Below are 25,775 nucleotides of genomic sequence, written 5' to 3' on the forward strand. Positions count from 1 at the left end.
AGTCTCTTCAGTTCTCTCTCTCTCTCTCTCTCTCTCTCTCTCTCCCTCTCTCTCTCTCTCTCTCTCTCTCTCTCTCTGGGCCTGTGTGTGAGCAAGCCTCACCCTGGCCAATGAGAACTCTTAGCTCTGGCCCAGTTCCAGGCTAACTAGTGTGAACGTGAGAAGCCACTTCATCTCTTCGGGATCTAGTTCAGGCATCTCTAAAATGAGTTGATTGTACTGAGTTTCTAAACTTCCATAATATATATAATATATATTACATCCCATGTAATATATATGTATTATATATTATAGTTTCTTAACAACAATCAGTAACTCTCCATTTCTTAAGCAACCATTTGGGAATATGCCGCGGGGGGAAGAGAGTGCTGGGGTGTTAGAGATCATGGGGTGGGGAGAGAGAACTATCACGTATGTTGTTAAATATGGCTGCCTTCATGAGCTCACAACCCGTTCTGGCTCAGAAAGGCCCTATGTTTGTTTTAATGTCTTGCTGCTACTTTCTTAAGATTCTCAGTAACAAAGAGCCCTTGTATTTTCATCCTCATCTTTCCTTCCATTTGTGAGTGCGTGTCCACGTTTATGAATGTACACGTTCATGTAAGGGAGTGCTTGTACACATGTGTGCCTCGGTGTGTATGGAGGCCAGAAGTTGACACTCAATATCATTCTCTATTCCTCTCCACCATAGTTTGGGGGAACAGGATCTCTAACTGAACCTGGAGCTCATCCATCAGTGATTGGCAGGTCAGAAAACTGGAGACCCTCCTGTTTAATGCTGGGAGGGCAGTAGAGTTACAGAGGTGCACCGCTATACCAAGTTTTTATGTGGGGGTTAGGGATCATAACTCAGGCCCGCTCCTTGTGCAGTGCTTTGCCCCCCGAGCCATCTCAGATATCAGCTCCCCTTGTGTTAACACAGGCCCTGAAAACTACTTTGCCAGTTCTATCCCTACGAGCTGCCTGCTCAGAAGTACAAAGAGTGTTCTCAAAAGAACAACAAGACGGTGCCAACAAGACATTAATGGGCACTTGAAGACCTAAATATGTAGGTAAGGTAGCTGCATGGTCTAGAATGAAAGCCAGAGGAGGTTTTGTGGGCATGGAAGGCAGGAAGGACAATCCAGTTATGAAATGCATCTTTATCTACGTTGCTATGGCTTTCACTAGAGTGGAGGAGTGCCATCTACTGGGCAAGGACGTGGACTCTTCCCTTTTGTGCTTTGGAGTCTGCCGCAAAGACATCTGGCATCCCATGTTCTAAAGTTTAAAATGATATTGAATGTTTATGTGGCTCCAAATTCTGTACAAACAAAACTAATACAAAGGTTTATTTCTATTTCTACAGAATCAAATGTCTAAAGCTGCTTTTATTTACTAAACGGAAACATCATGAGCAGTTGGTTCAGGGTGATCTTGGTTCTGAGTCAGAGTACTTGACGTAGCACTACCATCTTGAAAAGTGAGTAGTTATACCACGTTTGCCAATACACGGAGTAGTTTCTATCTACTTTGTTCAAGCTTAGCAGCCAACATTCAGGCTACTGATACAGCTGGCTTTCCTGGAGAACTGAATGAAAGGGAAGAATAAGCAAGATAAAGGCAGCTGAGAAATATCAGGAGGCATGGAGCAAATCAGGAGGCATGGTAAGTAACCGTTACAGAGGGTGTCTCAGTTTGCCTGTGCCCACTGAGGATTCCATTAGAATACAGGGTTACAGACGTCGCCCTGGTATAATAATCTTAATTACCAAGAATCAAAGAGAGAACATAAAATTCCAATCTGGTGATATGGGATTCCCCTCTGTATGCTATGAATATGTTTTATTGCCATTGGTTAATAAAGAAGATGCTTTCAGCCAATAGCTTAACAGAATATAGCCAGGCTGTAAAAGTTATACAGAGAAGAGTAGGCAGAGTCAGGGAGAAGCCATGTAACCACCACAGGAGACGGACGCCAGACACTGGACGAAACCTTACTGGTAGGCCACAACCACATGGCAATATACAGATTAATAGAAATGGGCTAATTTAAGATGTAAGAGCTGGCTAGAAATACGCTTAAGCTATTGACCAAATAGTATTGCAAATAATATAGTTTCTGTGTGATTATTTCAGGTTTAGGAGGCCAAGAACAAACAAGCAGTCTCCAACTACAACCTTATAGTCTGTGTTGGGAACTGTGAGAAGATGAGAGATTAGAAGAAATCACGAGGAAATGTTTTGGAATATTATTTTCACTATGCCAACAGGTGTTACATATATTTGCGCTACATGTGTTTACAGTTGTTTAAGCTGCATTTGTTCAATGATGTAAAGATGTGTTGCATTTGTTTCACCTTGCCTGTCTAAGGCACCTGAGTGGTCTAATAAGAAGCTGAATGACCAATAGTGACCCAGGAGAGAAATAAGCAGGGCTGGCAGGCAGAGAGAATAAGTAGGAGGAGAAATCTAGGCTGGAGGAAAAGGAGAGAAAAACAAAGATAACGAAGGAGAAATTCATGCCAGGAGCCAGAAGTCAGCCAGCCAGAAATGGAAACAAAAGAAAAGAAAGGGAAAAAGGCCCCAAAGCAAAACACAGATAAAGAAAAAAAAGATTCAAATAAGAGCTCAGATAAAGCCGAGCATTCATAACTAATAAGAAGTCTCTGTGTCTTGATTTGTGAGCTAGCTGTGAGCCCCAAAAGAAAGCTTGCTACAGGGAGAGGCCTGTGTTCTCTTGAGTCTCAGTTCCTCTTCAAGGCCATATCCTCAAGTCTCCTTTCCAAACAATTCTATTACACAGACACACTCACACACACATGTAGACACACACACTTGGATAAATACACACACACTCTCACAGACAGATACACTCACACATACAGACACACACACTCAATATATACACATAGACACACACACTCACACACAGAAACACACACCACACACATACAAACTTGCAAGTACATGCACACATGTGAAAGCTGTTGCATCCCAATTCTATGAGAGTTAAAGAACAGACCTCCTTCTGAGGTCACTGAAACACTTCTCTGTGTAAAGGAGCACATGACGGATGCCATTGCTTTGCTTCACTTCTAGATAACGTGACAATAAAGTTTGAGCAAGGACGCCGAAGGGCAGACGTGTGACGCAGCACTTTTTCCCTTTATCAAATGATTTGGGCAGGAAGAATGGATGAGCACAGCTCCACACTCCAGCCCAGATAAGTGCTCATCCTCTGTGCTCCAGAGCATAGCTTTTCAGCTCTTTTTCCTGTTTGTTTGTGTAGTTAATTTTTTATAAAATCTATTTTGATCATATTTTTCTCCTCTCCCAGCTTCTCCCAGATCTTCCTCACCTCCCTACCCCCAAATTTTCTCTTAAAAAAAACAACTCAAACACCCTCCTATTCCTGCAAAATCACTGAACCAAAAATCAAAACAACCAAAAAGACCAATTAAAATATTTTTCAAATGTGAAAACAAAATCAAAATTACACCCTTCTCCCCTCAAAAGTCCATTGAGTTCATTTTGTGTTGGCCAACCACTCCTGGGCATGAGGTCTGCCGTGGTGTCTGGTCGATACGAGCAGCAAGACTCCCCTGGAGGAAGCTGATTTCCCTTTACCAGTGGGTGTAAACTCTCCTCTTGGTTATGAGTAGGACCCCATGTCAGTCCTCCTCTCAGTGCTGGGACCCCTCTGACTTGAACCTATGAAGTCTATGCATGCCATAGTCTGTAAATTCATATGTACATTAGTCCCGTTGAATCTAGACAATTTTTGTCTCTTTGATTTTGTTTGTTTACCCCCAAGTGTGGCCTGAAAATTATTTTTTTTTAAATTTTATTAGTACTTTGACATTTTTGTACAATTAATTTTGACCATATTCAACCTCTTGATGGGGCGTGATCCATCGGCAGTTAAAATTAACCAGACTAGCTTTAATAAAGAATATTCAACTTTAATAAAGGGGAAGAGGGGGAACTTACAAAACCAGGGTTCCAGCGATTCAAGAGCGCAGGAAACAGAGGAGGAAACAAATGCACATGGCTGTTTTATAGGCTACTTGGGGCCCTGGGAGCGGGGTGGGGGGACACACCTTATAGAGCACACTATTGGCTGAATTCCCCCATCAACCCCGCACAGAACCAACCCCCCTTCCCTGCCTACTCGACTTTGTGACCTCTTAAAAACAAAAGAAAAAGAAAAGAACCGCACAGAGGCCAATTTGTGTTGTCCATATATTCTTGGATATGTGACCTTCACTGGAGTGTGGTTGACCTACCAGTGGTAACATTCGTAAAGAAACGCGACTTAGTGACTTATCTCCTTCCGGTAGCTATCAGTTGCCCTTAACTCCTTACTGCAGGTGGAGCTCCAGGCTAGGCTTTGTTCTGATCCATCACCTACAATAAAATTATTTTTTAAAAGGAAAATACACACAGCAGCTTGTTTATGTCATAAACTCATTCTAGGACATACATCTATGCCTCCCACCCTTTGCAGACAGCATTAGTTGAGATAGTCAGATCTGACAGAACCCAGAACCTCACTCGGTGTAGCATCGGGATAGTTTCCAAACTGTCACGAGCCCACGACTACTCTTACTACCATTACTCTGTAACTGATGTCATACAAAGCAGACTGAGAGAAGCTCATTCCCTTGCTTCTTTTAGATTATGGTTCAAGTATCATCTACTTGGTACCGTTTCACCTCTCTAACTTTGTCTCAAAAACAAACACATCATCTCGTCCCAAGATGCATGGGTCATTGCTGAAGAGGGGGAGGGAAGTCTGGGGAAGTCAGAGACAGCGAATGAAAACCAGGGAACTAGGTTCTCCAGACACAACAGGACAGCTGTCATGGTTATGACAATACGCACAAGCCTGTTGTCTGTCTATGGAGACATTCTCCTGACAGGTGATTGATGTGGGAAGGGCCAACGATAGGTGACACCATCCCTGGGCAGGTGGTCCTGGGTGACACAAGGAAGTGGTCTGGACAAGGCAAGGGGAGCAGCAGCTCCTTCACTTCCTGTCTCTAAAGTTTCCCTTGATGGACTGCGTGATCCAGGATGAGTAAGTCAAACAAAGTCTTCCCTGTCCAAGTTGCTTTTGGTCACGGTCTTGATCACAGCAATAGAAGCCTAAGGAGGCCTCTCAGTCTTCTAGGGAGGACCCTTCATCCGAGGGAAGAGTTCCTCACAGGAAGAAGGTTGTGAGGACAACTCCGAGTTTACATGGAAGTGGTAAAGCAAAGAAAAGCTAATGGCTGCTGAAACAATGTACAACTCTGCTCACTGTTAACCCAGAAACCCACACCCATGTCTAGAATTCACTTAAAATCACTTTAGTGTGTCATTGTCTCTTACATTTTTTTAAGACCAGGAAGCATGTTTCCATGTCGAAAACAGAGATGCAGTATTCCAATTGAAGTGAGCACAATCCTGGATGTCCGCCCACCCTCACTGAGTATAAGAAGGAAGTGTGTTTGCTGTTTTTCTTCTGAACTCTAAGGACACTCTAAATTTGTGCATTGTTAAAGGCAGTTGAGCAAAGGCCTCACTCTGTGACTTAACTAGAATTCACTAGCCTAGCTTGCCTCAAACCCACAGCAACCCTTCTGCCTTAGCCCCCTCAGCTGTTGGGATCGCAAGCACGGGTCACCACACTCTAAGGTATGACTATTCTTTCACAGGAAATTCTGAAAACCTAGCGGTCTATATACCCACCACTCTACTCTGTGGACTTGGATCAAGGTTTGCTAGCTCCTTATTTACCCAGTCCAAGAGTACTTAAATTCTTCTTGTCTGCTAGCTCTTACAGACAGAAAAAGAGGCATTTCCTGACATAGCAGAGATCTTACTTGAAGCAGCATCTGAGCTTCTTCAGTCAGACTCCCAAACATGCAGATGCCATGGGTCCCCAGCCTCCTGCTTTTACATTTGTGCCTATGTCTGGAGATGTAAATTTGAGCACGGGGGTTAGAGGGTCTTGAAGTCCTCTACCTCCCAAGACCCCACGTCTCCCAAGCTTTCCCACACTAATTGTTTCCGAATCTGAAAATTTCACCTTTCAAAACTTTAAGGAGCTCCATTAAGACATAAAGATCAGCATAAATGGATTCCTGGATGTCCCAGGATCACCAAAAAGAACAGGGAAGGGTGCTTAAAGCTATGTAAGTCTTGATAGGCATTCAGGATGGCGGAGGCTGCCAGCACACTTGGGACTGTGGAGCAGCTCTGAGGAGCCTGGGAGACAAACGCACAGATGGAGGTGAGGAGCCGAGGATGAGTCTGCACAATGCCCAGTATCTCTAGAAGAACTTAAAAAAGGGGGGTGGGGAAGGCTGATGGGATAATGCTTTTAATAAGTGGTTTCAGAAAACTGGAAAAAAAAAGTGGAGCTGGAAGCAAAACTAGAGATGCCGTAGAGAAGGGTATGGGATTGGTATGGGAGTGCAGTTCTGGGACAAAGAGCGTGGCTTTGCTGAGTAGGTCCTGGGTCTGCCGGGAGGCTTGGGTCAGCTGACCTGGCCTGCAGGATGGAGCCACTGCTCCTTAGCTTGTGCGGCTGCCCAGCTTAGGGGAGGAGACTGCAGGTAGCAGAGAAGACCAAGATGGTCCTACAGGTGAGCTGGCTGGGTGGCTGGTGTGAGGGCAGAGAGGCGTGTAACGGCCTGGCACTCTCAGGGATCCTGCCCCAGGACACCCTGCTCAGTCACAAGATCACCACAAGTTCACGGTGACTCTGGGAAACAACAGGATGTCCTAAAAGTCTCTGTCATAGTCCCACTGTTTTCGGTGCTTGAGAAACCAGAACCCTCAAACCAGATGCGGCAGGTCTTTATTCAGTGGTTTGCTCATATCCGGTTCTTTCCCATTTCTTCTTTATAGATCTCTATAAAGGTTTCTCAGGCTCTCGATCCTTTAAGAGCCGCCTTTGGGTTCACTGGTTCCTCTTGTTTCTCTACTCGCAGCCCCTCTGTCTCTGCTCAGCTCTATTGTTTCCTTTGAGTTTCCTTGGTTCTCCTCCAGTTTCCTCAAGGAATAAAGACAGACCACAGTCCCAGGCCTTTCTTTATTCAGTTGTAGACGCGAATTTTCCCCACAGCACTGTTCTCGCTGCCGTTCATCCAGTCTACCTGGGACATAAACTTCATCTTATCCGTTGTCTCCAAGCATTTTCTAAGTTCTAATTAAAAATACTTATTATTGTTGTTGTTGCATATGATGGGGGGGGGGCATGTGTACAGTACTGCATGTATGGAAGCCAGAGGACCATTTTTAGGAGTTGGCTCTTTTTCTACTGCGTGTAACTCAGGTAGTCAGGCTCCCGTGGCTTGCGAAAGGTTTTACCTGCTGGGCCATCTTGCCTGGTGGTTATTTCTTCGTATTTCTTTTTTGACACATTGGTTGTTTATAAGGCTGAGGGATTCTCACATATTTGTTAATTTTTCAGTTTTCCTTCTGTTGCTGACTTATGGTTTCACCTGATAATTGTCAAAAAATATTGTGTCTGATTTCAGTCTAATGAAACAAGCTTGTACAGTACTATACCGTATGCCTTATAGAAAGGTCCAGGTGGACCCGAGACACGCGTGCACTCAGCTGTTGCTATGGGAGGAATTTCCCACATTTCTGGACCCCTAGCATTGGTCCAGATCCTTCTGTCTCATCTGGCTTTTCTGACTAAGTTTCTATCCAGTAACTTAGATATCAAAACCCTGGGGCATTTTTGCCTAAGGGACTTCTCTCTTCAGGTGTGTTGTTGCATACACTTTAGCGTTTGTTGTGTAAAGTTCTGACTGTTTTCAGAATTCTGAGGAAGTTACCCAAGATTTTCTGCTTATTTTCTAGTGTTTTGGTGAGGACCTGGGATGCTATCCCACCATTGTGGAAATAGTACCAAGGGCGACTTTCTGACATTTGGCTAGATCAGAAGATGTGAACCTGCTGTGCACAGCACATAGTTACAGACATGACAAGAAGCTAAGCTTTCCCAGCAGAGGCTTGATGTCCCCTTCCCTACCTCTACCTCTTCCTTGAGTAACTGCCTCTTCCTCTTCACCCTTGAGTAAACCCTGACCCCACATAATTTGACCTGAAAAAGTTAAAATCCATTAAAAAAAAAAACTTTGATATTTATTATGTCTCTAGTGCCAGTAAATATGATAGGAGAAATACTTAAATAATTTGGTTTTAAATACCTTTTCCTTATTTCCTAACATTTCTTAAAAAAAAAACCTAAGTTCTCATGAATGAATTTTCATTGAGAAAATTTAGAAAATATGGTTATGTTCAAAGAATCAGATCATTAGTAATCCTATTTTCCAGATATAACTGCTATAGTTTCTCATACTTATGAGAAGTGCAGTTCTGGTCAATATTTTATATACATGACAACTATCATCTTGACAACCATTTTCTTTCTCTAAGTCAGGCCAGTGCTTTCTGTTATTAGAGGACTACTGTACTGTACTACTGTACAACCTTACGAGATAGGATGTGTCGCACACAATGAATAACAGTCTAATCTCTGTCCATAGTGACTGTATCTCTCAGATCCTTCAGAAAACAACAGGTTGACATCTTAGCTGATTAGCATCATGAGAACTCAGGTTGTTAATTTTAATTTCGTTCTCGTCTGTTCCTATCAGTTAAGCTTTGCCCTATTTTAAGTGTTTCTATACTTTAAAAATTAGGAAGATACCTTCTTTATTTTGAAGGTATCTTGTGTGGATCTCTAAATATAGACAAAACTGAGTTCTTAGGGTAGAAGTCTTTATGGTGTATCTGTGGAAGCAGAGAGAGGAAAGGAACCATATGATTTGCTCATAGCCCATTCCGTTCTGTAGTTGAAACACTCAAGCTATTATGCAGAATCTCATAGCTCTGTGACAGAGTTTCACAACTCCATTGCAGCGAACTCCCCTGGCCAGCAGGGAAGAACGACCACCGAGTCGAGGATTCTTCTCAAATCACGCTTTATTGGAGCCTCTTGGTTGTAGGGAGAGCAGAAAGCGAAGGGCCCAGAGCACTAAACGGCAGCCGCTTATATAGGGAGAGCAGACACGGGTCGTGCCTGGATTGGCTACTCGCTCGTCTTTCGATGCCCCCAGCCACGGGATTGGGCCAAGATTACTGCGCACTACTGCACATGCGAGAGGTTCCGTCTACAGCCTTGCCTAATATGGAGTTGTTTACTCGGTGGTGCAGGAGCTCGGCGCCATCTCGTAATGGCGGCCAGCAAATCGGCTCCCTGCACTCCATTGCTCTTTTTGATGCACTCAGTGTTTCAAATTAGCTGTATGAATCTTGCCTCTGTCTGTTATGGCTTTGTAGACATTTCTTGACATACTGTATGTAGTCAGAAAGTATTTATTAAAGTCAAAGGATGGAAATAATTAAAGGTTAGGGAGATACGCCTGTGGTAAACACTTGCTGAGAAATCCAGATGCTAGTTTTGATTCTCAGAATTATCCAAAAGGAGCCCTGTAAGGGAGGACTGATTAGCATATATTAATTATTAGTACTTGAGTAAACCTCAGAAAGTGTCCCCACTAAGAATGGCAGATCAGTTGCATCAGATTTTGTGGTATCATTACACTGTAGTGTTTTAGAAGAGATTTGTAAAATGTGTCAAGTATTTTCTTAAAACGAACCTCTTTACTGGTGCAAATAATCCCAATCAGACCAAATCAGACCAAATTAAAAAATACCCATGTTTAATAGAGTGCTCCCTGGTGGCCCTGAGAAAACATGGAGAGAGGAAGAGAGAGAAGGGGAGACCACGTGAAATCCGAAGACCATGTGTTCATTCTCTGGGGGGGGGGGGCAATTGAAATAGCCTGTGGGAGTGGTCTTGACCCTCCCTGGGGAGGGGTTCCCATTTGGTGGGCTTTCTCAGAGGTGGAGTTTGGACTGAGGCAACTTTTGATTGCTGGATTTCATTACTTCAATAACAGGACCTTACGGGTCATCCTCAGGTGGATGTGACCAAATAAGGGAACAAACCTTGGTGGCTAGCTTCAGGAATATAATCTAATGCTTTTGTTGTTGTTTGTTTGTTTGTTTTTAGCAGGGCAAAGAAAATGGTCGAGAAGGGTATGGCCTGCCAGAGCCACACGTCTGCATGGGCTAGTGTCCCTTCAATATCCAGGTTCTGTGGCCTGTGAACAAAGAACAGAAGAAGACATGGAGAAGGGCTGGTGAGACAGCTAGCCAGGAAAGATGCTTGCCTTGCAAGTGTGGCAATCTAAGTTAGAACTCTGGAGTCCGCATAAAGGTGGGAAGAAATAACTGACTCCACAAAGTTTCCTGTTACCTTCACATGTGATGCGGCATGTACCCCTGCTACATACAAATAAATGAATGATTAAATAAGTAATATTCTTCTTGCATTAGTAGTAGTAGTAGCGAAAAGTCATATTTTTAAAAAAGCATAGTATCCCCTCTTCAGGATAGGAGTAGACTCAAGGAAGCAGGGACCCGTAAGAGCCATCCCGTGCCTCCTAGTCCAGAGCTCGTTACAAAAGAGAAGGAAAGTTTTCTCAGAAAGGTGTGGACCTTTCTTTGGCTGTTGTCTGTGGCTGGCTTTTCTGTTTATTGGCTGGGGTTCGTACCTTCAGGCAGCACAGTACAATGGATGAACTTTCTCCATTGTTGGCTCCCAGGTTGAACGCACACAGTCACGAGAGTCTGAACCCGTGTTCCTGTCTAAAGAGAACGGGGCACTCTAGGCCAGCCTAACTACATAGCAAGACTCTACTTGGGGAAAAACAAAACAACAACAACAAAACCAGAACCAACAATAAACAAACACTAACAAGCAAGCAAGCAAGCAACTACAAATAAAAAGAAATAGAGAAAAAACAAACAGGCACAATTCAAACCACTGTGCCAGACAAAATATTAAGAAACTTTCAGTTTGAATTGGACATAGAGAAATATGAAGAAAAGATCAACCCAATATATTTTCACAAGTGGTTGTTATAGAATTCAAAAGGCAACAATAAAAGCTAGAGGGAGGAAAAGCATCTACACAAGCCCATTTCAATGCCTTCTTTCCAAGAAAAAGCATGACAAATGAAGCACCTGCAGATGAGTCGATGTGAAGATTTTGCAAATGGTGTGTTAGGGGAGATCAATGTGAACTGTAGTGAGAGAGAGAATATGAACCATTTAAACTGGGTCCCAAAGGATGTATAGGATTTAGACAGGTAGTGGGGATCACTGCAGTTAAATGAATGGGATGCACTAAATTGCAGAGCCCCCCCCCCCAGGGGGAAGCAGCTGACTAGGTTGGCTGAGTAGGGTGGTGCTGGGTTGATAATTGGTTATAGGGATGGAAGTTGTTTCAGAGTAAGGAGATAAGAGAGAAGCAACAGTTAAGTATGATGATTACGATGCTTGCTCTCAGACCAAGAAAACTATCTTCAATACATGAGGTAATAATAACGAAAACATGATGAAAAGAAGTGCCAGAACATGGATAAATAGTTGTGCCAATCAATGGGATTACTATTGGGACAGGTACTGTGGTCGTTTGAGAAGGAAAGACCTCCATTGGTAATATATTTGAATACTTTGTTACTAGGGAATGATACAATTTGAAAAGAATTAGGAAATACGGCCTTGTGGGAAGAAGTGTGTCATTGGTGGGGGTTGAAGTTTCAAAAGCCCAGCAAGGCCCAGTTTCTCTCTGCCCCCCCCATACTTCTCTCTCTCTCTCTCTCTCCCTCTCTCTCTCTCTCTCTCTCTGAGGGTACTGATTGGAAGTGTCATCCCAGGCCCTGGCATTCATCCTTGGGGCACCAATGGAGCCCCAATGGAGCAGAAAGCTCCATCTCAAGCCCCCTCCCCCTGGGAGTTGCCTAGATCCGGACTCCACCCCCGAAAAAGCCCACCAAGCACTGACCCCTCCCCTAGGAGGGTCAGGACCACTCCCACAGGCTATTTAGGCTGCCACGGAGAAAAAGAAGACATGGTTTTGGGGTTTTGTGTGCTGTTGTCCCCCTCCTGCCCCCCTGTCCCCTCCCTCGTCACCCTGCTCCCTGCCACTCGGGAGCATTGCATTAAACATGGGTATTTTTTATTAGGTCTAATTTGGTCTGATTGGAATTTGCGTTGGTGGAGAGGCTTGTCTTAAGAATCACAGAGGGGGCCTGTTTTTCCCATGGACTCACTGCTGTGTGATGGAAAACGCCCTTCTTGCTTTCTCTCCACCAGGCTAAGATCAGCTTCGACTCAGTGAGGTCCCCTTTTGGAGTACATGGCCGGTAAAGGAGGGGACCCATTCACTTTTCGGGCTTTCCACCGAGATGAGATTTGGGTGTATTTAAGGAGGTCCGCCACTCATTTCCCATGCACATTTTGATGCATTGCCACAGGCTTGAGTCCCATAATTGGCATGGGCTTCTAATGGGTCCTTGCGATTCAAAGCCGATTACTCAAACACCTTTGGGCGGCCTTTTACAGAAATCCTTTTATACTGGGGCTATATTACATCTAAAGAAAAGCAAATAACAGCAAGGCTCTGTAGCCCACGGTTCTAGATGCATGCTCCTGCCTGTTCCCCTGCTCCCCTCCCCGACTCCCTGCTTTCTCCAAGCTATTTGCTATTTATCTCACTCTGGGCCCCTCCCCCTCCCCCTCCAGCTGTTTGCTGTTTGTTTCACTCTGGGATTTTAACACAAATCTATTTCCCCCATCCTTCTGCTCTCCTGGCTTCTGACACCTATCTATGCTGGGATTTTAAGACACGGGTTTCTAAAAGTGTTTCATTTGTCTGTTAGAATGATGTGGCCATAGTATGTCTATGTAAGTATGTGGATTTATGTTTCTGTGTGCATGTATACTCATTTTAAGATAACTCCAGACTAAAATTGCTCTGGAAAAATATAAACACATGGGTAACCACCACTTTGACCCTCACTACCATTTTCTGTAAGAGTACTCATGTGTGCTAATATTCTTTGACTTATTAAAAATATTCCTTTTAATCTTCTTACATTTATTAGCATTGGTGAATTGTAAGTAATTGGATAAAATACACTTCTAAATTTAGCTTATATGCCCAGTTTAAGTAACAGGTAATGGGACCCAATTCTCAAGTGCCTTTACAGATCTTAGGGAATGGCATTTAACAAAAGAGCTTCTAACACCGAGACATACCAGCTCCCATAGCATCCTTTTGTTCCTCTGAGAAGATGTGTAGTTGCAAAGGACATTTCACCTCCAGGCTTGCCTTTGGATTTGGCAAAGCCACCCCCACAGCAAAAAGCAGCCTTTCATCTCTTCAACTTTCTGGATGCCACCTGGGGAATCAATCTTCTCATCCTCTGAGACAGGTAGACTAAATCTTCCTCCCTCACAGGAAAAATCTTTGGGCCTCTTGTACTCAGCAACTAACAGCAAGCACTGCTTCTAGGCTGATATTCTCCAAGGACTGGGAAGAGATTTGGGATTGCCTGCATAGCTAAAAATGCTCTCTCATTTTGCTCATTTATCCCTCCCGGGTCTGTCCAATGGCATTTGATGACTTAAGGTACCGGTAGCTCATTACTTTATTTGTTAAGTTTCCTGCTAAAAATACAAACAGGTGTGCCTCTTTCATAGGCTTCATAGCTCAAGGTACTGGTAGCTCATTACTTTAAGTTTCCTGCTAAAATATAGAGGTGTGACTCTTTAACTGGTTTCATAATCCAGGACTAATAGGTTTCAGGTGTATGTTAAAATTCCAGAGTTCCCAATTAACCTAACCAGTTCTCTTAAAATCTGGTCTGGTAAAGACTAACAGCCTCCAGAGCCTGTCTTAACCCCAGCCAGTTTCAAGCATATTTTACAGGTCACTCCTGTTGTCTGGCCCAAGACAAAGCACTCTGTAGACAACATCAATACTTGCACCCACTCCTGGGACTTCATCGTTGGTACCAACTCTCCTGGATCAAGGGCACCTACCAACCAAAATCTGGTTGTATCTGATACACCCGAGCCTCACCTGTACAACCAGGGCACTTCTCTGTTCCATTCTTTCTGGCAGTTAATGATTTTCCATGGCTAGCACCATTCATAGGGCCAATAATAACAATATTTTTTCTCCTAGCCACCTGCCTTCTCATCTTCTTCAAAAAGCTGCTGCCTGAGGACTCCAGGATGACAGTAAATCAGATGGTGTTCCAGCCACTCCTCTCGCTGAGTGTGAGCCCAACTCCCAGCTCCCCCGCTCCCACGTTGCCCCATACCTGCAGGAAGTAGCCAGACTTGAGCCCATGCCCCTATATCCAAGGAGTCTGGGATGTTTGATTGAAAGTGAGACCCCAGCCCTCTGACACCCCTATATCCAAGGAGTCTGGGATGATTGGAAGCATCACCCCAGCCCCTGGCATTCATCCTTGGGGTACCAATGGAGTGCCAATGGAGCAGAAAGCTCCATCTCAAGCCCCCTCCCACTGGGAGTTGCCTTGGTCCGGATTCCACCTCTGGAAAAGCCCACCAAGCACTGACCCCTCCCCAGGGAGGGTCAGGACTTCTCCCACAGGCTATTTAGGCTTCCGCTGAGAAAAAGAACACATGGTTTTCAGGTTTTGCGTCCCCCCCCCCCTCCATGCTCCCGCCATCCGGGAGCACTGCATTTATTAAATGTGGGCATTTTTTATTCGGTCTAATTTGGTCTGATTGGAATTATTTGCATTGTTAGAGATGTTCATGCTAAGAATTATTCCTAATGGGCATGAGTGCTCACAGAGAAGCACTGGAGAAACCAGGAATGTTAACCACATAGGGTTGTCTTCTCAAGGGAGGAGATGTATACCTGCTTTTCACCCAGAAGGCTGGGAGTGGATATTGTTAATAACCTGGTGACTTTTGTTATCTGCTGGGCCTGGCCTCACCTAAGTTCCCCAGAATGGTTATCCCAAACTCTTCTTTGCTAGATCTTTAGCTTTCTCAGTCAATAGAACCCATCCTTCGGGTAGATGTCACATGCACTTTTTTTAGAGATCATACCAGCTCTTGGGCCTTAAGCTATAGAACCCATCTTCATGATAGTGATCACAAGTACTTTTCAAAAGAGTGTTGCTGGGTTTTTTGACTCTTTGCTCTTTGGGGACCCACCACCCAGCTTCCAAATAATCACACAGAGACTTATTTTTTTCTTATTAATGCTTGGCCTTAGCTTGGCTTATTTCTAGCCAACTTTTCTTAACTTAAATTATTCCATCTACCTTCTGCCTCTAAGTTTTCACCTTTCTCTATTTATGTATATCTTTTCTTTCCTTCTTATTCTTTGGCTGGGTGGCTGGCCCCTGGCATCCTCTTCTCCTTTTCTTGATCCTTCCCCCTCTTCTCTTTTTCTCCTTCTATTTATTCTCTCTTCCTGGCAGCCCCACCTCTTGACTAGCTATTGTCCATTCAGGTCTTTATTAAACTAGTCAGGTAGTTTTAGACAGACAAAGTACACAGCTTCACAGAGTTCCCTTCTCTCCTTCCACATGTGAGTTCTGAGAATTGAATGCAAGTCATCAAACTCGGCATTGAATGCCTTTACTAGTTAAGCCATGTTGCCTTTCCTACTTGTTTTTTTAAATTAAACTTTTAACCAATGGGTATAGCAAACTCCTTCCTCAACATACTCTACATTTATTTCTAACATGAGGTGTAACCAAGAATCAACACAGTTAATTCTGAAGAAGGGAAGGATCCTTCAACTGAATTTAATATGAAAGACCCTCTCTATTTGCATAATTACTGTCTCCAGGGAATCAACACCTACCTCTACGTGGATGTGACTCACTCAGTGCCAAGGATGCTTGAGAAGATTGCCTTCCTGACTGGATAGATCAAGAAGACAAATACCTCCACTGGCATGCAACTCCACTGAATTCCAAGGATGCCTAGAAAGATTTCAGAATTTTTTTTTTCATCTCGTGTCAGGTTACTTCCATCTTAATAAATTCAAGTTTTATCACTTCTATTTCAATAAGTAGAAAACAACTGGTCTTACCTGGCTATTGGATGTATGATCCACCTCTCGAAGAATTAGATGTTTACTTATTCTTCTTAATTTCTGTAAACCCTCACTATCATTTAAACCCAGGGAATTTCTAGTCTACCTACGGCAGATAATCTCATCTGCAGTGCAATCTGCTCAATCCTTAGACGGCTCTTATTTTCACAGTCTACAAGGCAAAGTAGCTCTCTTTACAGTTGTCTGCTATCTTTGTATGAGCCTAGTGTTAAACCGAAGTCCATTAGCTAACTGTCTAATAACAGAATTAAGGTATTGTATTTAGAGTTCACTTTATGGTTACTTTAATAATCTTAAATAACTTACTCTTTTTGAACAATTTTCTATGTCTGCAAAATGATCCCAGCTTTGGCTTTTATGAAGATTTAATGGTAGTGCATGTGAAAATACTACATAGTCTCATCTCCAGTAACAGAACCAACTTATATGTCTAATTAGATTTTTTAAAAATTCAGTAGCTATAGTACAGCAACGGATGATGGAGGACTCTTGTTGGTTAATAAAGAAACTGCCTTGGCTTTTTGATAGGGCAGGATTTAGATAGGTGGAGTAGACAGAACAGAATGCTGGGAAGAAGGGAATTTAGTCAGATGCCATGCCTCTCCTCTCTGAGACAGACGCCATGGAGCCAGCTGCCAGGTCAGACATGCTGAATCTTTCCCGGTAAGCCACCACTTCGTGGTGCTACACACATTACTAAATATGGGTTAAAGCAAGATGTGAGAATTAGCTAATAAGAGGCAAAACTAATAGGCCAAGCAGTGTTTAAATGAATACAGTTTGTTATTTCCGGGGCTAAGCTAGCTATGCGGGAGCTGGGCGGGATGAAAAGCAGGCCTGCCCGCAGCTCCTTCTACAAACAGATAAGAATATTTTAAATGTAATAGCCTGGTGGTCTGAGTCAGCCATTTTCCATTAGCATTCTTTCTGGTGCCGTACCCAACCTTTGTATTGTCTGCGCAAAGACAAAATGAGCACGACTCTCATTTTAAAGGAAAAAAGTTTATTTTGGAGTTACTTTGAGTCGTCATGGCCTGGGAATGCAAGATTTAGTGTTCCCAATTCTATTTTCCAGTGTGGAAGCAGTTTCATGAAGTACAGAACATACATTTAAGGCAAGTTTAAATTATATTGGTGGGTACAGCAGAGAGAGGTAGGTTCAGAAATGGGGGGAGCTTGTCTAAAGGCCTAAGATGCTAACTAAGCTTTTGGTTGGTCGAGTCCAGTAGGCTGCTAAGAACCAAAGGGTTCTTAGCTATTAGTCACAAGGTGTTGTGACACAGAGATGAGTGGCTTATCAAATATACTCACACGAAATACCTACGTAATTCTTGCTCTCTGATCCTTTGGAAAATCCCTAGTTCTAATTATGATGTCCACCTATTGTTTCAAAGATTAAGAGCAAACTGACTGAACAAAACGATTCATGCAAGTCTTCCTAATTCATAAGACAATAAAAAGCCGAAAGGTTTACAGGTATTGCAGGGATAATCCTACCAGGACTGTCCAACCTTTTGACATTGCTACACAAGGTTGTCATCTACAAAGTTCACACTGGGGACTCTCACGACCCTTAAGAAACAATCCCCACACATGCTATTTATTGAAGACCGCGAATTTTGTGCGTGGGCAGTTCCTGAAATACAGGCACACCTCAGAGCAAAGGGGTCGTGACAGTTCTCTTTCTAGAAACCGGGAAAACTGGCTCTGCGCTGCGGGTGGCAGGGCAAGCTACGTGAGACAGCGCACCTTCGCCCCACGGTGCGGCCCAGCCAGGAGGCGGGGCGGGGCGGGGCGGGGCGGGGCGGGGCGGGGCGGGGCTAGGAGCGCCGCGCCAGGGTCCGGAGGAGGAGCAGGGCGCCTGCGCGAGGTTTCGCAGCGGGCCCCGGGAGTTGGCGCGCGTTCCCGAGGAAGCGGAAGGAGGCGCGCGCGAGTTCCTAGAAGGGCGGGGCGCCTGCGCGCGGACGGAGAGGCGGAGCGGAGCGCCTGCGCGCGGCCCGGGAAGCGGGGCGGGGCGCCTGAGTGGTGGGCGTGGCCGACTGGCGTTGGTTGCTAGGCTGAGGCGGGCAGGGCGTCAGACTTAGTCCGCTCCTGGTTCGGCCATAGCGGAAGTGCGGATCCGAGCGGCTCTCAGGTGCGCCGAGCTGCAGCGAGAGCGAGATGGAGGTGAACCAGGCGGCGTCTGGCACCGACGGTGTCCGCGAGCGGGGAGGCTCGGACCGAGCTGAAAGGTGGGAGCAGAACCGAGATGAGCGGCGTCAGTCCGGGACGAACGGGCTCCCGAAACACTCCTACTGGCTGGATCTCTGGCTCTTCCTCCTTTTCGACCTGGTGTTGTTCATCTTCGTGTACCTCTTGCCCTGGTGAGTGCAGCGTTGAAGTGTTCTGGTTGGGGGTTGCTCCAGGCTTGTCGGGGAGGGGGCACAGCTAGAGTTAGCCGAGTCGGGGGTGGCGCTGGGAGAGCGAGCGACAATGGACTTCATTTGCACCCGTGTCTGTGTGGAGGAAACTTGTCTTCCCACTTTTGCTATGCCTTGGGTTCCTGAATCACCACGAAGGAACTGAAGTTAACTTCTAGAAACTTTTATCTTCTATTAGAAGCCGCAGTAAATCATTAGTAGGGTGTAATAGATTAAACGTGATTATATCTAAAAGTGATTTGGGTATTGTGTACGTGCCTAAAACACGCACAAAAGCAGGCCATGTAAACTTGACACGTCTAAGCCTTGTCAATCTATGTAGGTATGTTTATTATTTTCTAAAGTATCCCTATTTTCTACATCTGTCAAAGAATGGAGTATCTTAAACTTCTTTGCCACCCATTTCCGTCCCCCCGACTTTGTGGCAAGTTAGAAGGCAGAGGAAGGAGTGTGGGGGGGGAGGATGTAGATTGGTGAAGGATAGGATTTTTTTTTTTTTGATAACTTTTCCTAAGCCATTTTGGTAGAGGTAGACATTTCAAGAACAGCGAATGTCTGATTTTTTACCTCTGATTTGAAAATTCAAGACTTCATGACCTAGGCCTTTTGTTTTTCCTTACCAATGTAAATTATGTAGGAATAGGCATGATTAGCAATCTAGGTGTTCAGTTTGGCATTAAATGTCAAAATAAGCAGATACAGGAAACGGTAACCAGCGTTTGGTTTTTGCAGACTGCTTTGCCGAGATGTCAAGAGTGTGTGGCTTCTGGGGTGAATCCTGAATACTACAGACTTCTTGAATAAAGAGGATTTCCAGCAGCTGAATTCCAGACCTCTAACCTCTCCTTAAGCCCTGACCTCCTTAAAATAGCATCATGTATTTCAAGCCTGTTTTTAGTGCTTGAATTAATATTATTGTAGCTAAATGATATATGTATATATAATATATTTTTAATAATGCTTGCAACTTAAGTACTTAAGGGAAATGTATGTGGAATTTACTCACCATGAGGTATTGGGCCCCTCACTATTAACCAAGACACAGCGGTCAACAAGAGAAAAAAAAATCCCTTTGTGACACTCACTATGTTGAATATTGTTTTAAAATATGCTATTTTAAAATATTTATCGTCTGTGGTTTGGTAGGTAGCATTTACTCAGAAACAACAGTCCCAAAGCAGCCACTATAAGTACTTTGGAAGCTGTTCTTTTTCATCCTAAGATATGGGTAATTAGAAATTGGTTACTGTTGGTTTTAATGCTGTTCAGTATGAGAAAAGCCTAAAATATAGGGAGGCTTCTCCCTTATAATTCATATTTGGTAAATTGTTAACAGCTATGTCTTTAGGATATTGTTGCATTTGCCTGAATAATTTTTTGTAATTATAATTTATAATTGAAGCATTTGTATCAGAACACAGGACTGGGAGGACACGAGTATACCAGACTGTGTGACCCGATTTGTACTGAGTACTAATTTTCTCTAATAAATGTTTAGTTATACTGCTGAATTTGGTTTCACTGTGTCATATTCTCATGATAAAGCAGGGAGGTTAATAGTCCTGACATAGCACACATGCACTTTATTCTCGAGCCCCAAAACTGAAAATTTATAGTATGGAGATCCTAGATGATGGTTAATTTTGGGGTCACATTATTCTGTTTCCGGAAGATAAACTAATAAGCTGGGAAAATGGTAAAGATACCCACCCTGATGTGAGACCACCCAGTCCTTTGATTTTTTTTTTTTTTTTTTTTTTTCGAGACAGGGTTTCCCTGTAGTTTCTAGAGCCTGTCCTGGAGCTAGCTCTTGTAGACCAGGCTGGCCTCGAACTCAGAGATCCGCCTGCCTCTGCCTCCCGAGTGCTGGGATTAAAGGCGTGCGCCACCACCGCCCGGCCACCCAGTCCTTTGAGAACCCGGATGAAAAGAGAAGGTAAGTTCTCTGTGCTAGGACACGCGTGTGGAACCATCCTGGGACGAATGAAGGTTGTGCCGAGCTACTCTAGACTAAGAACAAGACTCTAGGATCTTGAAGACAAGCTGGGCTCAGCACAGCCGTCCTCTCCAAGCAGGACTGTTCTTACCTCGGAGTTAGGCGCAGCTGTAACTGTTATGAGCGCCATGACATTCAGCCACTGCCTCAATGCCTCCCCTTAAAATAGCTTCCGAAAGCTTTTCTCTCGACTGCCGTGCCCACTGTAGCTGCACAGCTGTATTTAACAAACTATTCCTGCCCTTTTCATGATTCTTCTGTCACCTAGTGCCAACCTGTCAATAGTTTCTAGGTGTGGCGCCATGTCTGTGAACATCAGCACTACAGATTTCTTAGTTCTCAGGCTTTCAGACTCCAGCTAGTCTCCCTGGTTCTCTGTCCTAAGCTGTGAACTGGAATTCAAGCTTTGCTAGGCTTCAAGTCTACAGCGAACAGCTGAGGAGACTGCTGAGCCTCGATCACGTGAGCCAATTCATGCTAAATTAATTCCTATCTACCTACCTACTTTAGCTATCTATCGTGCTCTTTCAAGAGCTCTGCCCGCACTGTGAAATTTCAGAGTACCTGATAGCTGTAGTAGGCTAGCTTGGGGCTCAAAAGTGCACTGTAATTGGCACATAAGAGCATGAAGGCTGAATCTCCTATAGATAATTAAATTTCTTAGTAAACTATGGCACTCACACTTTGGAAGTTACCAGAAATATGTAAATGGAACTTCAAGGCACGCTGAAAATTTGTTCCCATCAAAGATAGCAAAAGAGTAATCTGGTAAGTTCCTTTGTAAATTCACTTAGCTCCTAAACATGAAATAGCTTCTGACAGTTCCATTTGAATTGGCTTCGGACTTGGAAGAAGTTTGTAGGGAGCTGTTAACCTCAAGTTACAAGATGTAAAGAGTCCAAGTACCAGACCACAAACACGAGAATACACTGGAGATCAGTTCTGTGACAAGGTGGAGCCTGGGCTTGCTTTTGCTTTTACATTTTATTTTCTGACACAGGGTCTCACTGTGTTGCCCTATATACAGGGCTGGCCTGGAACTAGCTTTGTAGGCCAGGCTTGCCTTGAACTCCGAATAATCCACCAACCTTACTCAGAGTTAGGATTAAGAATGTGGGCCTCTGCCCAGCTGATTTTTTTTTAAACGATTTGAAGTGATTGGAAAAAAAAATTCATGACACATGAAAATCACATACAATCTAGATTTTGATGCCGATAAAGTTTTATTGAAAAACAGCCACGCTCATCCATTACCAGTTGTTTATGGCTGCTTCCAAACCAAAAAGCTATGTAACTGTTACAGAGATCTGGTGTCCATAGTCCAAATCAGTTATATCTTGCCTTCTAGAGAATAGCTGCCACTTTCTCTACGAGTTGTGCTTCAGACTTTGCTGGGATTTAAACATCCTGGGCTAATATTTTATGATCTTTATTTTTTTTTAAAATAATTTCCCATAGAATGTGTAATGTGTGGAAGGGGACACAGTTCATAAATGCAAAAAAAAAAAAAAAAGACCAGCTATATTAGCTTAAAAATGAGTCTCAATTTTTTTTTTGAGCCAGAAGAAATTCATTTCACATGAAAATACAATATTCTGGAGATAACTATTTGAAACATGATTGCATTATTTAAGAACTTAGAAGCTTATAACAGAAACATTGATAAAAATAGGCACCAGAGGAGAAGAAATTTATACAATTGGCCAATATGTAGTGAAATCTATTCTGTGTTGAATCAACAATGGCTAGTTTCTACTTCAGTCAGTATTAGAGAATGCAGAGGGTTTTAACAGAGTAGTGCATTAATTAAAGTGAGAAACAACATTTCTGCTTGCAAACTCAACTGAGTTGGAAGGGTGTATCTATGAAACTGCTGTAAAATACAGAAATTAGTTTAATGTTTCAAATAATACATTCCCAACAGGGAATATGGACCAAATAGAAAAACTTTTTAAACTTAAAAATCTTTTATAAGCTATTAAAAATAACTGAAGCTCTTTTCTGGTATTTTACAATGTTATAAAAGCAAGAATTATAAACACTGACATTTCAAATACAATTTTACAAACTTTACATTATTTACAAACTCTTCATACTAAAACTGTTTAAGGGTAAATTTCAATTTGCTACTCAAGTGTTTCTTAAGAGAAAACAGAGTAACAACTACCAGCTACTACAGCTGGAGAAGACAAGAACAAGATTTGGCCAAGAATTGATTAACAGTATGAATTCAGACTTTTATAAGCAATTTTTAGTTTATCTAAAAGTACTTAAATACACTCTGGATTTTAACAATTTATGGGACTCATCAAGCTATTGATTTTAACAGTTTACTGAGTTTTAAAGAAATGATTACAAAATTTACCCATTTAGATATTATAAAGACAACTAATTTTGTAGTTCTCAATTCTCTGAAGCAGGCGCTAGGAAACTCTTCTAAAGCCCAATTAGTTTATTGGCCTGTTCCAAAATAAAATCATAACCATAAAGCAATTCAATTAACTTACTTTCAACATAATAATCAAAATTCCTTTCAGTATAAACTCCACACCATGGTGGAAGTGGAGATAAAATTACTATTGAAGAGAAAAAAAAACATTTCATCACGATTAAACCTTTATATAAAGGCAAAATTTAACCTAAGCATTGACAATCTTAGCAATCTGTAAGTCACCAAAGCAGCAATTACAGCCGCAGTCCCAATAAGAAAGCACAATGTTAATTTGTGACACTGGTTATTAGCAGCCCAAAGTAAATCAAACCAAGGGGAAGACCTTTCACATTTCATACAGAGCTAGAAAACAATTTAACAAGATAAAGAATATACTGCAATATTCTTACTTTTAACTTACATGATGCAAATATTTTTAGTACAAATTATAAATGCTAATTTATGTTAAGTAGATATTCTCAAAAGTTGTAGAACAAAATAAGTTTTATATGGCCTTGAGATTTTGATTAAAAAATGTTGATCATTAAGGCAAATGCTTTCCAGATGATAACATAAATCCATGGGTGTTTTTAAGACACTTCAAGGAGCCCACGTACTAGACTATCACAGAAGTCAAAAGCATGTGGGAAGCCATCTTTGGGTTACCCACTAGAAAGTGCTCTGCAAAAAGCAAATACTGCTTTCGCTATACAAACTGCATCTCTTAATTAGCAAAATGCACCGACCCACACATTAATACAGGCTAGTGTAATACATGTCTACTAGCCAAATTACAGGAGGGAGGCGTTTGCTCATCTGTTACATACAGCAATGAATTTTACCTTTCTTACTTTTCAAGGTATACCATGGCTACTCCAAGGAAATTTCTAAAATTCTTAGCAAATTCATCATCATAAACTACGTAAGGTTAACCTGGTTAATAATTTTCAATACCAGTTTTTGTTTTATATATCATTAGGTTTGGTTAGTTTGTATATTTAAAGGCTGGCTCATTTATCTTACAATGGACACCAGGGTTTATATCTTTGTTTAGAAGGGCAGCGGGAACCAAGATGGCCACTATGTAATGGATCCTTCTATGTGCTCAGTCTGAGACAGTGAATTATTACAATGGCCACTGCTCTCTGGGAAACAGAGCTTGGGTCTCTGATGATATTTCAATCTGTATGTATCAGTCATGCAACTATCAACTGAGAAATAGGTCGTTAGTGAGATTGCTTCATTTGGGCACACAGAACTGGAGTATTGATGTGGTTGGCACGGTGTGTCAGGTACTGCTTCTGAGTCTGCCTGAGAATCATGAGCTGCACAACTGGAAGGGTGGTTGTGGGCGGTGTGCTGCCTCCCTTGGACAGCATCTTTGTTGCTTCTGTGGATCATGTGCGCACTCCCTTCTGAGCTTGGTCCTGATGCAGTACTCAAACTGTGTTTTGGAAGATTGGAGGAATTAACTTTAAACACCTCTGTAAGTCTGGTATCAGGTATAAATTCCGCTCTCTCTAACTGTGGCACACTGGGCGCAGAATATTTCTTTGGCGGCAAAGGGGGTGGGGAGCTGCGGCAATGGGGTTGTGGCATCTGACAGCTGTCAGTGTTGCAGGCTGACTGCAGTGTGTGTCCTCTGGATAGAGAGTTCTCAGAGTAACTCTGCTCAGCAGTTCTCCCGTGTGCAGACAATGACGATGGTGAGACCGTTTCTTTACTGTTGACTCTAGTTCCAGGCACAGAACTATCATTAGTGTGAAACGGCAAGCCTGTTCCTTCAGAATTTTCTACTTCAGGCCACTCAGAAAACTTGGTCCCATCAGAGTTTCCCATTTTTTGCTCACTGGTTTGGTAGACATGGTCTCTTGCACTAGGGTCCTTGAGTGTTTGTGCGCTGGCTGAAGGGAGAAACTTGTCACTGTCTTCGCCAACATGTGACCTGAAATTTGAAAATAAAAATACAAAGTAAAGCCAAATAACCGCATAGAGAAACTAAATATTTATCTTAGTTTGATTTTCCCAATTTATGGTTTATAGTTTTACAACACAGCAGTAGAAATGGGGACTGTTTTGTAGCCATGCCAGAACTGTACATATATGACTACCAGAAACATCACCACATTAAGAATCATTATCTGCCTTTGTATGTCAGGGCTGTCGGGGTGGGGAGACTGAAACCAGGGCCTGTCCATGCTAACCACGCACTCCAGTGTATCCCTACACAGTCAATCCCCAGTCACATTCCTAGGAGTTAGAAATGTGATCTTAAAAACATTTCAAATTAAAAACACTGAAATTACATTTATTTATGATAAAATATAACATACAATTTAAGATAAATGTTACAAGTGAACAATTCAAAACTTTAAAACATTTCCAGCCAACATTACAATGCTTATAGGCAGCAGAAGTAGAGAAACTTAAATTCTGATATATAACACAGGGTTTAATCAAGACTGTCTCGAGGTAATCGGTGATTTTAAAGTAAAGAGAAATAAAATTATTTTCTCCTATTGTAAAGCTATTTTTCTTCCATGAATTATTGTGTTGAAACAGAATGGCTCAGTAAATACAACTATGATGAGATCCCAGTTTCACTGCTTTCATATGTCACTTGATCTGAACTGCAAATGTTGTGGTTTTCTGTAAATACAGTAGACCTTCCTTATTAACGGTTTTAGTTATCAAAGGTCAACTGCAATGTGACTCATTAAATGCAGAATTCCTGCCATCATCAATTCAGTTTCAAACAGTACAAAGCTCTGAATAGCATGCCTTTGAGGACCTGACCCGCCCCATGTGCAGTCTGCCCATGCTGTCTACCCCTTCCCTTCAGCTGTTACACTGATGGCTGCTGTGTCCTACCCAGTGCGTGTGCCCACCTACCGCCTAATCCCGGCCTCCAAGTGC

The 25,775-nt window shown here is 42.8% G+C and overlaps 2 protein-coding genes across 4 annotated transcripts in view; one reads left to right on the top strand and one right to left on the bottom strand.

Moving 5' to 3' along the window:
- Window positions 1-18,062: 18,062 nt before the first annotated feature.
- C14H4orf3 (chromosome 14 C4orf3 homolog) lies at window positions 18,063-19,943 on the top strand. Its single transcript, XM_038311619.1, has 2 exons — window positions 18,063-18,375; window positions 19,165-19,943. Coding segments are annotated over exons 1-2 (204 nt in total). The 5' UTR covers window positions 18,063-18,172; the 3' UTR covers window positions 19,166-19,943.
- A 1,685-nt stretch (window positions 19,944-21,628) lies between these two features.
- Usp53 (ubiquitin specific peptidase 53) overlaps window positions 21,629-25,775 on the bottom strand; it is a 62,681-nt gene continuing 58,534 nt past the window's right edge. For all 3 annotated transcript variants that reach the window (XM_038311448.1, XM_038311447.1, XM_038311449.1), the window contains one exon: window positions 21,629-24,804. In XM_038311448.1, coding sequence (XP_038167376.1) covers window positions 23,940-24,804 — 865 coding nt within the window. In that variant the 3' untranslated portion in view covers window positions 21,629-23,939. The remainder of the gene's footprint in view (window positions 24,805-25,775) is intronic.

Source organism: Arvicola amphibius, chromosome 14 (assembly GCF_903992535.2).
Source record: "Arvicola amphibius chromosome 14, mArvAmp1.2, whole genome shotgun sequence".
NCBI classification, from domain to species: Eukaryota; Metazoa; Chordata; class Mammalia; order Rodentia; family Cricetidae; genus Arvicola; species Arvicola amphibius.